The sequence below is a fragment of the Didymella exigua genome (assembly GCF_010094145.1).
Source record: "Didymella exigua CBS 183.55 unplaced genomic scaffold M421scaffold_62, whole genome shotgun sequence".
In the NCBI taxonomy this organism is placed as follows: domain Eukaryota; kingdom Fungi; phylum Ascomycota; class Dothideomycetes; order Pleosporales; family Didymellaceae; genus Didymella; species Didymella exigua.
The window spans coordinates 35,370-50,423 of NW_022984836.1; the positions used below are offsets into that span (position 1 = coordinate 35,370).

Genomic DNA, 15,054 nt, shown 5'->3' on the forward strand with positions numbered 1-15,054 from the left:
GTCTTTGTGAACAGCTCGGCAGAGGAATCTGATCACTTCTTGCTCAACACTCTCTGCCTTTCAAGATCATTCAGCTTCAATACAATCATCAATAATGGGAGTGAAGCAAGGTGATATTGAAAGTAAGTAGGTGGAACGTGAGAATTCTTGCATAACTTCGGCCGATCTAGTGTACATGCGCATCAAATCTGTGTGCTCATTAGAGTTACCCTTGTCCTCAACGCCAAGTCGCATTTGACCATGACCCGTTAGCACCACCATCGACAGCCAGACCGCCAGCAGCCCCTTTGAACCCATCTCCATCTCCGTTCGTGATAGGTTGCTCCCAAAGACCGGGTGGATGTGGAGGCGGATCTTTCAACCCATAGGGGTAGTCGAAATCATTAGGCCACCAACAATCAAACTTGCGCTCAAAGCCTGCGCCGACCGGATAGAACTTGTCTAGCAAGGGGTCACATGAGAAGGTGCGTTTGTCGGCGATCATGTCGGTAGGACAGAGCATCAGCCCAGGTGCATGGCATGTGCCGAGCATTGCTTGCAGCTCCTCGTCGTTAGTCTCAGTTCGGTAGCTGGGCTGGCAGCTTGGTAACATTCCAATGCCATTGCACTTCGTGCAGTACGTGCAGTGCGGGTTTTTAGCGTTCTGGTACTTGAGCTGCACAAGGGTCTTGTCCTTGTTCCGAGGTTCCGATACCGTCAGCAGCATCTTGTATAGCATCTTTGACTCGCGCGGAGTTTCGGGGTAGGTCTCGATGAGGCTGTTGACGACATCTGCCTCGGAGAGGCTCTGCCAGAAGTGCCCGGCATCATTTCCGTGTGGATTCTTCAACCACCATTCTAGCGAGGCAGTCTCGTACTCCATCTTCTGGATGATGGATAAAGTCCATTGACCGTCACGGAACCAGGCAAGGGGACGTCGAGGCGCGTCATCGTTGGCCGGATCAAATGGCATGCGGAACGTGCAGTAGCCTCCACGGATGCGGGTAGGGTTGCCGCCATTGTCTTGCCACTTGTTGCTACCGTCATCGCACACGACATCGGCAGGGCTGAGTTTTTGCACGCCACAAGGCTGGGCGCAGTCATTCACGATGTCCCAGGGGTTGCTCGCATCGCGAGTGTTGATCCTCCACTCTGTATGGCACATCCGCTGACAGCCCTCGACGGGCTTAGAGATCTGGAAGTAGATCTCAGACGAGGAGATACTCAATGATTCGGTGACATTCGTATGCAACGTGTAACCCATCATGTCTTCCTGCGGGCGTCCCATGGCTCCAATCCCCGCGCTGATGTTGTGACCGAGGAAGATGTTCGAAGACATACCCTTGCCAGCGTGACATCCATACTCATCCCACAAATTCCACTTCAGAGTGGCAAGATCAGGTTGCCTCTGAATCTTGTGCTCAAACAATACTGTCCACTTGCTATGAGGCGAGACCTTCTGGCCTTCGGTGCATCGTGGAGTAGCAGAGTGCACCAAGGCAGGTTCAGTGTATGTTGGGGTTGGAGTGACCGTGACCGTGGTGCCGGGGAATGACAAGACCGTAGTGAACGGCATTGCCGGTTGAGCTGTCTCGAACTCACGAGGTATGCTGTCGGGACATGCGGCAGGCCTACAAGGACCAGTCTTGCAGAGCGGAGCGTTATGGTCGCCGTAGCACAGATATGCTAGACAGCGCTTGGCACAATCGTCGGGTTTTGAGCCATCTTGCTCGCAAGCGTCCTTCGTGCATTTCGCAAAGACCAAATCGCAAATGGGACAGTTCGGCACGATGCTACCGGTTGGATATGCGGTGACCGTGAGCGTCCTACTGGGTAGGGACATGACCGTGGTGAATCCGATTGCCGGATCGGCTGTTTCGAAGTTGTGAGGCGGCTCCTTAGGACAAGCCGCGGGCCTACACGAACCATGCTTGCAGTAATCGGGACTCGTGCTATCATAGCACACCGCTGTCAGACAGAACTTTGCACATTCCACAGCATCCGAGCCGTCTAGACATCGCATCTTGAGGCATTCGTTGAAATGCTTGTCGCATTCTAAACAGTGGGAACCTGGAGTACCTGTGGGAACTCCAGTACCCCAGGGAGCGGTCGTCGACTCGCTCAAAGTAGAGGGCGGCGGCACTCGCGAAATCGTGGACGAAGAGATCGTGCCATTGCTGGACAGCAGATCGTCAGGCATTTCGTTATTTCCTTCGTCATCGTCGAGCGAGAGAGGGGCACGTGTGCATGCAGGCGCGTCCGAAGAGGTTGGCTGCGAATTGTCGCCTTCATCATCGTCGAGCGATAGAGGCGCACGGGTACAGGAATGGCCTTTTTCAGGCTGCTCGTTGTCCCCCTCGTCATCTTCCAGTGACAGCGGCGCGTGAGAACATGTTGGACCATCGGTGGTACGAGGAGGCTGTGGATTGTCGCCTTCATCATTGTTGAGATCCAGCGGCGCGCGACTGCACATCGGAGCTTCACTACTGGTACGCGTGAAGCTGGACTCCGTTGTCGTCGTCGTGTAGCCCAGGATTCCGCAGCCGGTAGAAACTTCTTCAGACGTAGTACAGGTGGATGTCAGGGTCTCAGTTTGCGTGTAGTTCATCCACGCAATCGTAGTTGGGGCCAACTTGGTGCTCTCGAAACAGGACACCACCTTCTTGGTGACCGTAGTCTTATCATCTTCGTCGCACTCATCGGGCTTTCGTGATCGTGAGGGCGCGGGTGTAATAATACTTTTCACCGTGGTTGTCATTGAAATCCCCAGCAAACCACAGCCAGAGGTAGTCGCCTCAAACGTAATGCACGCTGAGGTCAAGGTTTCTGTCTGCGTATAGTTGATAGAGGCTACCGTGGTAGGTTCCAACTTGAGGTTCTCAAAACAAGAAATCATCCGCTCGGTGACTGTGGTCTTATCCTTCTCTTCGCATTTGGGCGGCTTTCGGGCCAACACAGGTGTAGGATCGGGACCAGGCTTAGGGCCGCAGCCGCCAGGCAGAGTGCACTGCGGGCCGTTACAAAGGGCAGGTGGGCAAGGGTCGCAGCCCTTGTTGTCAGGAAAATCGTAGCAATAGCCGTTGCAGCCAAGTACGCCGCACTGGTTGCCCACGACTGCGCCAGGAGGGTTCGGCCCATCGATTGGTGGAAGACAACCAAACCAATAGCAAGGGTCGGGACCGAAGAAACTGATAGGAAAGAGGAGATTCCAATTGATGGGGAAGTCGCCATCACAGATGATCGGAAGACCCATGAAGCCACAGCCTGTATGAAGTCAGTGAATGTTGTAAGACGAAAACAACATGCCGGAGTACTTACCACATCCTAGAAGCTGGCACTTCTTGCCCTCTTTCTCCGCAGTCTTGCGCTTATTCTCCTCGCCCTTTGTGCACGTGCGAGGAGCGCAAGCGCAGAGAGAATTGTTAAACAACGCGAGAGAAATACCGAACCAATCACGACACTCCGCTGTGCAGTCCGTTGGCACGCAGTCGGGGACAGGAAGCTCCCACCACCAGCTCGTAAACCAGTGGAGGTCAGTTCCCTCCTCCGGGATCTCGTCTGGGATGTCACCTAGACAGATTGGGTGGCACCATTCCAAGATCCAGCAGAACCAGGGGCAAAATTTCACGTGGTACTCAGCAGGCTTGGGCCAACAATCGGGACACCATTGATTGCCCCATTCGAAACACGCAACAGGAGGAAACTCAGGAAGTTCGCCAATCGTCATCTTACCCCAAAAGCGGCACCACTCCTCACCTTCACATGGAGGGCAGAGAACGCCGAACCTAATAGTGAGATCTGGCCCGGATGTCGTGATAGGCTGTGCTGAACCTACGTAGGTAGTGCCACCGGTCTTGGTGCCGATCGCAGATTGCGTTGCCGTAGTAATGCTACCCTCGGTGGTGTACGTGGTGTGATCCTGGCCAGACGTCAAAGCGGGACGAGGGAAAGTGGTGCCCGATGTCGTCGACTGGCTCCACGAGTATGTCTTGGAAGACTCCGTTCTGCTGGAAATGGCTGGCCAAGGCACTGCAGAGGAGTCACTTGAAATGGTCGCGGTGATGGACCACTGAGAGGTCTCCGACGTCTGCGAATTACCCAACGTCATTAATTGACTTGACGGTATAGTCAAATATGACCATGAAGATGTCTTCGAAGACTCCGTTCCGCCGGAGATCATTGGCCAGGGTGCTGCAAATGAATGACTACTAGTAGTAGAGGACGGGTAGATGAGAGACCACGAGACATCAACAGAGCTTGAAGATGTTGGAGACCATCCAGTCGGGACTTCCTGCGACATTGCAGCGCTCGATGATACCACTGAACTTGAACCGGAGGCGCTGGTAGTTGAGGCCGCGCTCGACGCTGATGATGACGCTGGTGCAGAAGACTTCGACATCGAGGGCGCTGATGTGGAATCTTCAGCGACCAACGATTCCGGAACTGACAACCCCACTGAAGGTACGACGGGAAAAACAGGCGTCGGCACTCCAGAAGACTCGGCCTCGGAGGCAGTTGAAGGAGTGACAGCAGGTGCCGAGGATGCAGCTTGTGAAGACTGAGACGACGCCCAGGACGTCGCTGGTGTTGATGGTGCGGGCATCGAGAGAGTACTCGTGCTGGAAGAGGTCGCTGACGCTGGAGATACTGGGCCTGATGACGGCACCGGTGCTGGAGGCTTCTCCGATGCGCTGGGCGCAGTTGACGATGCAACGGACATGGAAGATGTTGCCGGAGCCGAAGACACTGCGGGCGCTGACGATGGCGCTGGGGCTGATGACGCTAGGGCTGATGAAGCTGGGCCTGACGATGGCACCGGCGCTGGAGGCTTCGCAGAAGCGCTGGAGGCAGTCGAGGACGCTGCAGGCTTTGAGGATCTTGCTGAGATCGAAGACACTACGGGCGCTGACGGCGGTATTGACTGTGCAGATGATGGAACAGTGTTGGAGGCAGGCGGAGGAGCGACAGAAATAAGAGGAGCAGAAGGCGAAGGCGGATCAGAGCTATGCTGTGGTCCAACTGGTCCGATAGGGCCGTCACCAGTGCAGGAAGCGTAGTCAATGGCCCAGAGCGTGGTACCTCCGAGGCAGCGATTGTTTGCAAGCTCGAGCTTGAGGCCGAGTGTCTCGCTGTCGTCGTAACCAAACCACTGCCCGTCAAATACGATTTGCTTGATGTCGGCACCTTCAATTAGCTTCGGCTTCAGGTTGTTCTTGCTGATGGCGCGCTGTATCTCGCACTGCGACAGGATACCGTCGAGCTCGGTACACTGGCCGGCCTTGGAGGGACCAGTCCATGTGCAGTTGAGGTGTGCGCAACTGGCATCTGCGAGGATGTATCCACGGCCGTAGTTAGCGATACCAAGGTTGACCTTGGAGGGAGTCAAGTCGGTGGACCAGAGAAGCTCGAGAGCCGCATCGATTTCCCTCAGATCGGTATGGGGCTTTGCGAAGGGGCCGAGGCCGGGTACAGACGAGTCCCAAGGCTGACGATCGTTAGCAAGGCCGTGAGAATGAAGATGTCATATGGGATTACTTACACCGTGGAGATCGTACGACAAGACGTTGAAAGCGTCGACCGAGCCCTCGAGAGCCTTGGGATCAAGGTTCTTCAGGTACCCATACTGCGCGGGAAGGACGACAGACAGACCACGTGAGCCCAGAGCCTCGCGCAGATCCTTCATGAGATCAATCTGGTTCTGCTTGTCAATGGCAGGGTTGCCGCCGCGGCTCTCCGCGCCAGGCCACTCCCAGTCGATGTCGACACCTGAAAAGTCCCACTTCTTGAGGAAGTCAAGTAGTGAGGAGATGAAAGCGCTGCGGTTGGCCTTGGAGCTCGCCATCCGCGACCAGGTGTGTTGCGTGGCACCGGCATCAGAGAATTCCCATCCACCTGAAGGAAATTAGTATCTGAACACCGGAAAACGTGGGTACGGGTGACTTACCAATGCCAATCCACTTCTGCGACCCATCCTGGAGACCTAGGAATTGTGCGTACAGCTTCTCGTCCTCTGGGTGCATGGGGCCAACAGCAAAGGTCTTGGGATCGATGGTCGCGAACGAGAAGATGATCTGCGTAAGGCCAGTCGTGTCGATGTCAGCAGGCCAGACCTTGTCGCATGGGCGGCGACGAGTATTCCTGGATATGGTCAGCAAAGTTCGGAGCATTTAACAGTTGGTCATTGACTTACCAGCCCTCGTAGTACGCGACCCTGCGTGAGGCGGTACCACTGACCTTGCCACATGATGGAGTGGCCTCGGTCGAGACAGTGCCGCACTTGCCAAAGCCTTTCTGGCACGGTGTGCTCTCACCAGAGGCGGTGGAGTCACGGCAGAAGAACTTGCTGGCGCCGCAGAAGCCGAAGTGCGAGCAGCAGACGTTCAGTGGGCACGACTGAGAGCCATTTTTGCTGTTGATACCGCAAGGCGCCTTGGCATCGCAGTTGGCAACGCAAGACTTCTCGCAGTGCTCGGCGCGGTAGCCGCATTGACCTGGATAATGTTAACCAATGTCAAGGTTGAAGATACGGGATATGCATACCTTGAAGATTGCAACAGCTGCCATGGGGGCAGGGGTTACTGGCGCTGCACTGGAGATCAGTGCTGCCCAAGGTCGTGACGCCGCCATCAGTCTGGCTTCGAATGTACTGCTCCTCGATGTCAAGGATCGGAAGCACGGGGTCGAGGTGGTGGCGCGGGGCGCCGTTGAGTGTCAGATTCCATGGTTCTGACTGCTCGCCAGAAGCCAAACCGCCAAAGACGGCCAAACCTAGGGAGGCGGAGGTGACGAGGCGCAGCCGCATGCTGTACACATGCGCTGTGTGGAGGATCAATAACGGTGGTGGGGTATTGAGTCGAAAGACGCAGTGGGTGAGGGAAATATAGCGACTAGACGGGATGAAAGCCTTTATGAGTGCAAGAGTCACAGTGCTAGTGGGACGTAGGTGAAAGTGAAGGTTGCTCGGGAAGGATCGTCATCCTGGAGGAGGTCGGTGAAGCGATGGCTCGAACGGTCGGTCCTTGATAGTGGGGCAACTTCACTCGAACCGTACTGAAACTGTCCCGCCAAATCTTACTCAAGCAGTTACCCGTCTTAGTGCATCTATACAGTGACGAAACCGGGGCACTGTCGATGAGCTATGGCCTACAGCGTGATAACGAGCATTGTGTCTGACAGCATTGTATACATCTAGCGATAGGCAGAATTTCGGGACACAGACCACGCATACCTCCAGTTTCGGCCTTGCAGAGACTACATGACCGATATAGTCGATCAGGATTGCTGGTCAATCCATGATTTAGCAGGCATCCTATATTCAAAGCGCTTCGAACTGCGGAGACTCAGTCCAAATTGTTGATTAAGGAAGCGACTGCTGCCATCTGTGAGCATGCGATCGATCAGTATCATGTCCATCGGTCATCTGTAGGTAGGTCGTTGGTCAAGCGCCGAGGCGCCCTGAGGCTTTCCTTTGCCCGCACATGGAGGTGGAATGCTAAAACGAGCAGCGCACCTACACCTATGCTGTTCGTGGCAGGCAAGATGCAAATGTGATGGTAAACCATTGTCGATGATGTACGAGACGAGCTCCCCGAGGTGGGTGATGGGTGATGTTGAAGGCAAGCGCGGTCCACCAGACGCGAGAATGGCGCGCCAAATCGCGCCAGCAGCGCCCCCTCCTCTCCAACGAACAAATCTTCCTGTCGAAGTCAGATTGCCAGATGGCACGGGTCTTCTATCCTGATGCCTCGTTTATGAATGTACCACAAGACTTGGTACCGCATGCGCTCAATGATGGCGATCGCATCGTACTCACACGAGGGCCTTGGCCGCAATGTCGGCTGCGATATGAGAGACGAGAGTATTTGAGACGTCAAGAGACCTGTAAGGACCATACATCAGATCAGCGTTTCGAATGTCACTTGTCAAGTCTGCCTGCACCGTCCTGTCAGCGTCTCAGGCGTCCAATCATGCTAGGTAATCAGGTTTGGGATTAGCGGCCATTGTTGACTGAAATGTCCAGGCAAACTACGGGACTAGATCGCATCGAAGCACTCGCGCTCGCTCAATAAACCCGTCGTGATAAGTGCATTCAGATATAAAAGCCACGTCGTTTTGCTCTGGCTGCACCGTAGCCCCCCTCGCTGCACAATCGGAAGCCGGAAAGCATACAACGTCATGTCGTCGCGACCTCCAGCCGAGTTCCTCACACTCCCGCCGGAGCTGATTGAGGATGTCGCGAAGCGAATTTCTGACAGAAGATCTCTGTCTAGTATGCGCATGACGTGCAAGGCGCTTGACCAACCAGCCTCGAAAGAGCTATTCAAGTCTGTCTACATCTCCCCTGCGGGAGAGGATGTCAGCACCTGGAACAGTATTAGCGAGCACAATGTCATTCGTCATATTCCTCGTCACGTTCTCATTCGTACACATTCAGAAGAAGAAGACGACCGAAGTAGCTGGAATGGCGACATTGAGCGTGAGGAAACTGGCTCCGACTTGGAGAACGCGATTGCCGCGCTCTCAAAGTTTCCCAACCTTGAGTCCCTCCAGATCAGCTTTACTGAGGAATGCAAAGGCCGCGCCAAGGAGTCGTGGGAGGATGATCCAGCCGAGAGCGCGTCGCAGCGCGAAGACATGCTGAGGCTTGTGTTCCAAGCCATCAAGGCGAGAGCGGTGGACAAGGAAAACAGGACAATCCGGAACCTGACCCTTGAGAACCTGCAAAACTGCCCCGTTCCGGAGTTTACGTCGTCAGAGCTCTTCCGAGACGTCATGGGCCAGCTGGACGAGCTGCATGTCTCGTTGACCCAGGAGTACAACGAGCATGGTCCCGACCACGACTACACCAAGGTCGAGCTGCGGACTTTTCCGGCGCACTTTTGTGCGGACTGGCTGAAGCCTATCTCCAGCAAATTGAAGGCGTTATCCATCTATCACCATAACGAGAACTGGGGACCCTTTCCAGGTACGTCTTGGCAGCCTGCGATTCCCCTCTATCTAAACATTTGGACGAGGGTAAGATTCCTGACTTCCTCTAGGCTACTTCGATCCCAGCGGCATTGAGTTCCCAAAGCTCGAAACCCTCGCCCTGGGATACTACACGCTTGCGCACGACGCCGACCTGGACTGGATTGTAGCCATAAAAAGCCTACGCAGGCTTGTGTTGCACAACTGCATGATCGCCTCGTACGTACGTATTTCCAGCGCGAACATGGCGGAGTGGAAAATGCCCACGCAGGACTGGATCGCCATGCCCAGCGAGTACGACGACAGCGAGTTCAAATACGACGGCACGTGGAGCTCCTACCTCGATCGCATCGCGGATGGCCTGCCGAGCCTGGTTGACTTCCGCTTCGATCAGGGCGGACTCTATCACGACAAGCCGTATAGCGTGGTCCGTCGTGGTGATTGTGATGTCCGGATCTTCCCTAAGCGATATGTCGTTTTCGACAATGGGATTTTGCCGACGCACTGGCCTGAGGCGGAGAGCGATGGGGAATTGTACACGTGGCTTGAGGATGAGGATGGGTTTCCGAATTTGCATGAGACGCATTTGGAAGAAGACCAGGAGAGCTTGGATAGGCTGCTGGAAAAGACGAGATCCAGACGATGAGCTTATGGTGCTGTATTGTAGCGTCACGGAAACATGCAGTGCTATCAGAACACGATGTGCGTGTTTGACATGAAATGGCTAAACTAGTTATTGTTATAGCTACAACTACGTAGTCTTCAGAGACCTCGAGGGTACACACATATCCCCTGGCTGAACGCCGACTGAGTACCATAGTCTATGCTCTCCATCAGATATCTTCGAAAACATGGCGAATATGCAAAGCGCTCCCTCGAATGGACCCAGCCATCAAAACGATTCAAGTCCAGTCTCCGCTCCCGCGATATTGTCCGCCAACATTGCACAGCGTCACATACCGCCGGCCTACACGGTGCTGGCAAACCCACACCTAAACATCCAACGAAGCATTCCCCCACATCACCACCATCAAGCACGCCATCAAAACACCTCGCTGCCCAGTAACGCATCCCAGCACACAGGCATTCACATCCGTAATGCATATAAGCTGTTTTCTTCTCAGCACAACCGTGCAGAACCCGCACAATCTGACCACGCACCACGCGCAAACACCATCGATAATCTATCACACAATGGCCGTCCCCGCAGACCGCAAGAAGACGTGCGCCCACTCCTTCACGGCCGTGAAGTGCGACACCAACGTCGCGTAGTGGAACTGCCAGGATTGCTACTCGGGGCCACATAATCCGATTTACAAATACGACAGGTGCGGCTTGAGGTTTTGTAGGCCGTGTGCGGGGAGAAAGTGTAGGCGGGTGGAAGGTTTATGCGGGACAGCGGTGGAGACGCTGTGCGTCTTGTTGCCGAGGGTGTCAGCTCGGATTGGGGATTGGAGCGTGATGGAGATGAAGCTCAAAGTTTCTGTGAGGACGTGGTGAGGGGACTGGGCGGCTGGGTGTCGATGGGAGGTTGCTGTGGGCTGGAGTGGCGTGTGTGAGATCTTTGACTCTGTGGACTTACTGCAGCAGAGAGTATGGTGAGCTTCAGTGTCACATGATGTGCATGAATATGGTGTTCTTGCTCGACGGACATCCGAGTGATGAGATCTTGAGCTGGTGGGTGACGTTGAACTCCCGTCCCTCCTGTTCCACTATTTGTGGCTTCTGCGTGCGCCATGGACCTCATTTCTTGTCGCACGCTGAGTGTTGACTGCCTGTTTGAACTCAGACTTTGTTACTAGACAGCTTCCTTTGATAGCTCTCGCACATCATTTCCCTCATGCATTACTTCAACACCGGCCGTCGTCCTTGCAATATCTCATTCACCAGCTGCTGGCTATCAATGCTCTCTGCGATGTATCATTCATTCATTCAGCAATTACGCGTGTCACGCCAATCTCCACGTGGTGGGTCGACGCTGCAATCCTCGCAGCATCTACAGCATCACTCTTTTGCACGCATCTGCCCTTGAAGACACGAACCATGATCATTACGACATCACAGACGGACCATCGCAAGCTTCCAGCATATACTGAGCGACATGTTCAATCTGCATCACCAACCAATATGCACAGATCTCTAGCATAAAGGCAGTACTTGCAGCCATTCTACAGAGTCCTCACGACACTCGACAGCTACCAATACTTACACACAAAGCAACAACTGCACCCAGACTCCAGCCGAACTCAAGTCTCTAAAGACACCAACACGCTCGGCTAACATGGCAGACCCAAGCCGATACTACTACCCCCACCGCGAACCCGGTTTCCGCCCTGACACCTATCCCAGCAAAAAGTGAAGCCCCAACGGAGCCCGGCAGCTCGGAGCGCATTTCCCAGACTGGGCGCCCTCGGCCAGCTACACGCAGAGTCCCAACCGGCAACCGCCCAAGGACGAGAAGAGGAGCGCCGACGGGTGGACTACGTGGAGGAGGGAAAGTACAGGCGGGCCGTGCCGTACGATAGACGTTCGGGGCCAGTGTGATGGGATCCTAGTCGTGGGACGCGTACTATGCTGAGCATCCTGAGCTGAAGAGTCACAGATTTCCTTGGGAGTTGGGGGAGAGTCAGGAGTGTACAGTGGGAGGCGGGGAGCTATCCAAGCCACAGCTGTCTTATTATGATCAACGGAGCTACCGTAGACACAGTAAACCAATAACAACAACCAATGGCAAGTTCACTCGCATCCCCCACCACAAATGCAGATCGCACATGCATCGCACAGACGGTAGACATCCTGCATCGTGTCACGACCACGACTCGTCCAGCTCAACGTACAGCCGGAGCTCCTTCTCAGCCATGACGCCATGCAAACGAGCGGCCTCATCTGCGCCGAACAGCGCCGCCGTATCGGCAAAAAACGCGCGCACAACAAACTCCTTGCTCCACGGCAGCACCGCCAGGCCCGCATACGCCACCTGCCGCACCCGGTCGGCCTGCGCGCGGACCCGCGCCTCGCTCGCGCTCGCGGCGTCTCGACGCGCACTCCTCGCCATCCGGCTCTGAGCCTCGGTCTCGCGCCGCAGCAGCGCCATCTCAAAGGCCACGTACATGTCCCACAGCGCGGCGCAGTGCGCGCCAGCAGCGTCGAGACGCGTAGCGCGCTGGAACAGACTGCGCACCGAGTGGCTCGTCGAGCCTGCGACGGCGCCCTTGAGCGCCTCGTGGCGGAGCGCAAACGCCCACGTCGCCGCGCTCGATGCGCGGGTCAGGTTCAGCGCGCGATGCATGGTGCCGCGCACGCGGTCGTCGATGGCGAAGCGGGATTCGTTTGCAGCGTAGGTGGAGAGGAGGATTGTGTTTGATGGGAAGGCGGCGAGGAGGGGGGCGAGCGCGTCGCGGATTAGGCTGGGCTTGACGACGGGGGTGTGCGTGGCGTGGTGGGCGAGGAGGTGCGTGAGGGTCTGGGCGTGCTGTTCTGCGTGCGGGGAGGTGCCGAGGCGGTGCGAGGTTAGCCAGGCCGTAAGGTTGGTGTGGACTTGGAGCGCGCTGGAGGTGTTGAGGGGTGCGGTGAGGTAGGCCAGGAGACTGAGGAGGGCGGTGCTTAGGATGGCGCGGGGGAGGTCGTGGTTGAGAAGCGCTGTTTCGAGTGACATCTGTAGCGCAGAGCGTGCCGACTCGATTGAAGCTGATTCAGGTTGGGGTTTGGCTGCCGGTGGCGGGTCGCTGCAAAGAAGCAGTCGACGTAGTGCCTCGGCGTTGTTGCCCATGCGCAACGCTTGCCAGACATAGCTGCTCAGAAGCCGTAGACGGTCTGCTGGGCTACTTTTGATGTCGAGTGCGGCGGCGAAGACTTGCTCGGCTTTGGCAGTGTTGCCTAGGTGGTTCTCCACCAGCCCGTACATGTTGTAGAGTCGGACGCTTGTGGGGTTGGCTTTGAGCAGGCGTTTTGCGGACTTGGCCACGTCTGAGGGGAAGTGCTTGCTTTCAAAGGCCAGGAGGTACTCGCCAACGAATTCGCTGTCTGGCATGTTCGTTGCTAGGAGCCTCAGAACGCTCCTGACAAAGCCAGGATCGAGTCGTGAGCTTTCCAGTGAGAAGGTCTGCCGGACCAGGAGGTCGCTCGTCATCTGGAAGCTGGTGATGGGACTTTGAGAGTACTTCGACAGCGCCTCTGAGAACCGCGGAGTTTCCGAGTCCGGCTCGGCGGAGCATTTGGTATCGATCCTGCTGCTCTGTAGATAGGGGTCTTCCCACCAGGGTCTCGTTGTGTCGAGCGCAGCTAGTGGCGGGAGTCCACAGAAGCAGAGGAAGGCATCGATTTGCATGTCAGCTGGAGCACTGGGAACGTTCGCAACGACGTCTCTCAGATCGGAGAAGAAGATGGTGTGAAACGGGTCGTCTTCAGCCACATGATCCGTCGAGCGGCCGGGGTAGCGTAGCTTCGTCATGTATTCCTTTTCGCGTCTTCGAAAGTCTTCGGTGGTAGTGACTGGACCTCCAGCCCCTTCCAAGATGATCGAGCACGGCGGCGGTACTGCATCGTCGATCAAAGTATGCCTCCAGCCTTTGCTGCCTGACTCGCCAATGCGCGGTGCTTCGCTTTCCCAGAATTCTTCAAATCGTTGTGTCTTGTCTGCGGTAGGATGCTGCGGAGCCAGGAGATTGTACTCCAGCACAGCCTGCCACGCTGCCAAGGCGAGTTCCTGGTAGCCAGCTTCCTGGATCAGGGCCGTCAGGCGCACAAAGAGATGCAGCGGAAGATGCAGTCTGGATGGCGTGGGCGCAGCATCGGCAGAATCTGTCGACTGCAGTGCGTGCAGGGCTTGCAGGAACGCTGCACGGCAATCGTCGTACTTGAACCTCGAAAAAGTCGACTGCACAAAGTCGAGATGAGCAAACCACAGCTCGACGCTACGGGGGTGCTTGCCAAGCACCTCCCGCCACCTGGCTGCCACCTTTGCAGCATCCCAGTGCCGGCGGGCTTCGCGCAGCAGACCGACCTGGAGCTCAATCTGGCTCGGTCCGTCGTTACCGATCCTACGCAGGGCTTCTTCGTATGTCGAGATGCGCACATCAGCTAGGTTGCGCTGATCAGCGGCTGAGAGCTCGGAGATGGCTCGGTCCAGCTTCATCATGGCTTCCTGGTGTTCAATCAGGTCCAGCCAAGCTTGAAGATTCGATGGGTCGGCGCGCGTCTCGCGGATCAGCCTGGAGTTCCTCTGCGTGACTTGGGAGTGTGCATTCGCGGCCTCGGTATCGGACTCGTAATACGTGTCTGGGTCGTCGACTTTGCCAGGCTCGACTTTGCCAGGCTCGACTTTGTCAGCGTCGCGCTTCTCATCGATCCCACGGTAGTCTACGTCGGGCGCAGCATTGGCGCCCTCGTCGCTGTCATGTCCAGGACTTTGTTTTCTACTTTTATTTCTAGTACTAGAGAGGGCGATGAAGTCACGTGCAGCATCGGTCTGGTGGCTTTCGGCCGTCTTGATCAGGCGCAGCGTACGCCTGCCCTCTCTTGCAGCGTGCTTGTCTGTCAGCATGCGCTTTTGCCGCGGGCGCACGAGCGGCGTCAGCCAGATGCTCTTGTCCGTCGAGGACTCGCGGTCGATCTTCTGGTCCGGCAGGCCCAAGACATTGCCATGGCCGGTGCGTCTGTAGGCGGGGACGTCATAGCGGTTCAGTGTTTGGTATCTGCCAATGTCCAGATCCCCTCGGCGGTCGCTAAAGTAGGGCTTCTTGGAGGAATCGTCTCGGTGGTGCTCTCCATGTCCTCTTGGCGGCGATTTTCCTTCACCGCGCCTCCTCTCCGTCCATGGCTTGCGCCTCTTCTCGTCACGCCGAGGTTCTTCCGGGGGCGGTTGTTCGGGCGGCTTCGCCTGTGGGCGGAAGCTTGCGAACCTGGGGACGCCCGAGCTCATGCTGTTGGCTGCATGGTGTTGTTCGCCGGGCTCCCTCCTCGAGCAAGGGTCGAGCATGGCGAGGGCTGAGTGCGACGGGCGGTGCACGTGTCGAGGCGTGAGGGCTGAGTGCGGAGCCGGTCTGAGTGGTGCTCCGTAAAATGTTCGCAGTCCGTGCGCGTTGCGCGGTGCAAATCCTGGTGGATTCG

The 15,054-nt window shown here is 56.2% G+C and overlaps 3 protein-coding genes across 3 annotated transcripts; 1 reads left to right on the top strand and 2 right to left on the bottom strand.

The window, feature by feature from the left end:
• Positions 1 to 217: 217 nt before the first annotated feature.
• Positions 218 to 6,781, bottom strand: M421DRAFT_96619 (glycoside hydrolase family 18 protein; the record flags this gene model as incomplete). Its single annotated transcript, XM_033598406.1, has 6 exons — positions 218 to 3,243; positions 3,298 to 5,464; positions 5,519 to 5,871; positions 5,924 to 6,117; positions 6,170 to 6,470; positions 6,520 to 6,781. The coding sequence occupies 6 exons, from the start codon at positions 6,779 to 6,781 to the stop codon at positions 218 to 220; spliced, it is 6,303 nt and encodes a 2,100-aa protein (XP_033442934.1).
• A 1,237-nt stretch (positions 6,782 to 8,018) lies between these two features.
• On the top strand, positions 8,019 to 9,802 carry M421DRAFT_426609 (uncharacterized protein). Its single transcript, XM_033594452.1, has 2 exons — positions 8,019 to 8,944; positions 9,018 to 9,802. The coding sequence occupies exons 1-2, from the start codon at positions 8,155 to 8,157 to the stop codon at positions 9,590 to 9,592; spliced, it is 1,365 nt and encodes a 454-aa protein (XP_033442935.1). The 5' UTR covers positions 8,019 to 8,154; the 3' UTR covers positions 9,593 to 9,802.
• Positions 9,803 to 11,752: 1,950 nt separating this feature from the next.
• M421DRAFT_77398 (DUF1740-domain-containing protein) lies at positions 11,753 to 14,866 on the bottom strand (the record flags this gene model as incomplete). The annotated part of the gene is made up of 1 exon (XM_033597317.1): positions 11,753 to 14,866. The coding sequence occupies one exon, from the start codon at positions 14,864 to 14,866 to the stop codon at positions 11,753 to 11,755; it is 3,114 nt and encodes a 1,037-aa protein (XP_033442936.1).
• Positions 14,867 to 15,054: the final 188 nt, after the last annotated feature.

Coding starts and splice junctions, on each gene's coding strand:
- M421DRAFT_426609 (XM_033594452.1), top strand. CDS start 8,155: ATGTCGTCGCGACCTCCAGCCGAGTTCCTCACACTCCCGCCGGAGCTG. Junction 8,945..9,017: donor GAACTGGGGACCCTTTCCAG/GTACGTCTTGGC, acceptor GACTTCCTCTAG/GCTACTTCGATCCCAGCGGC.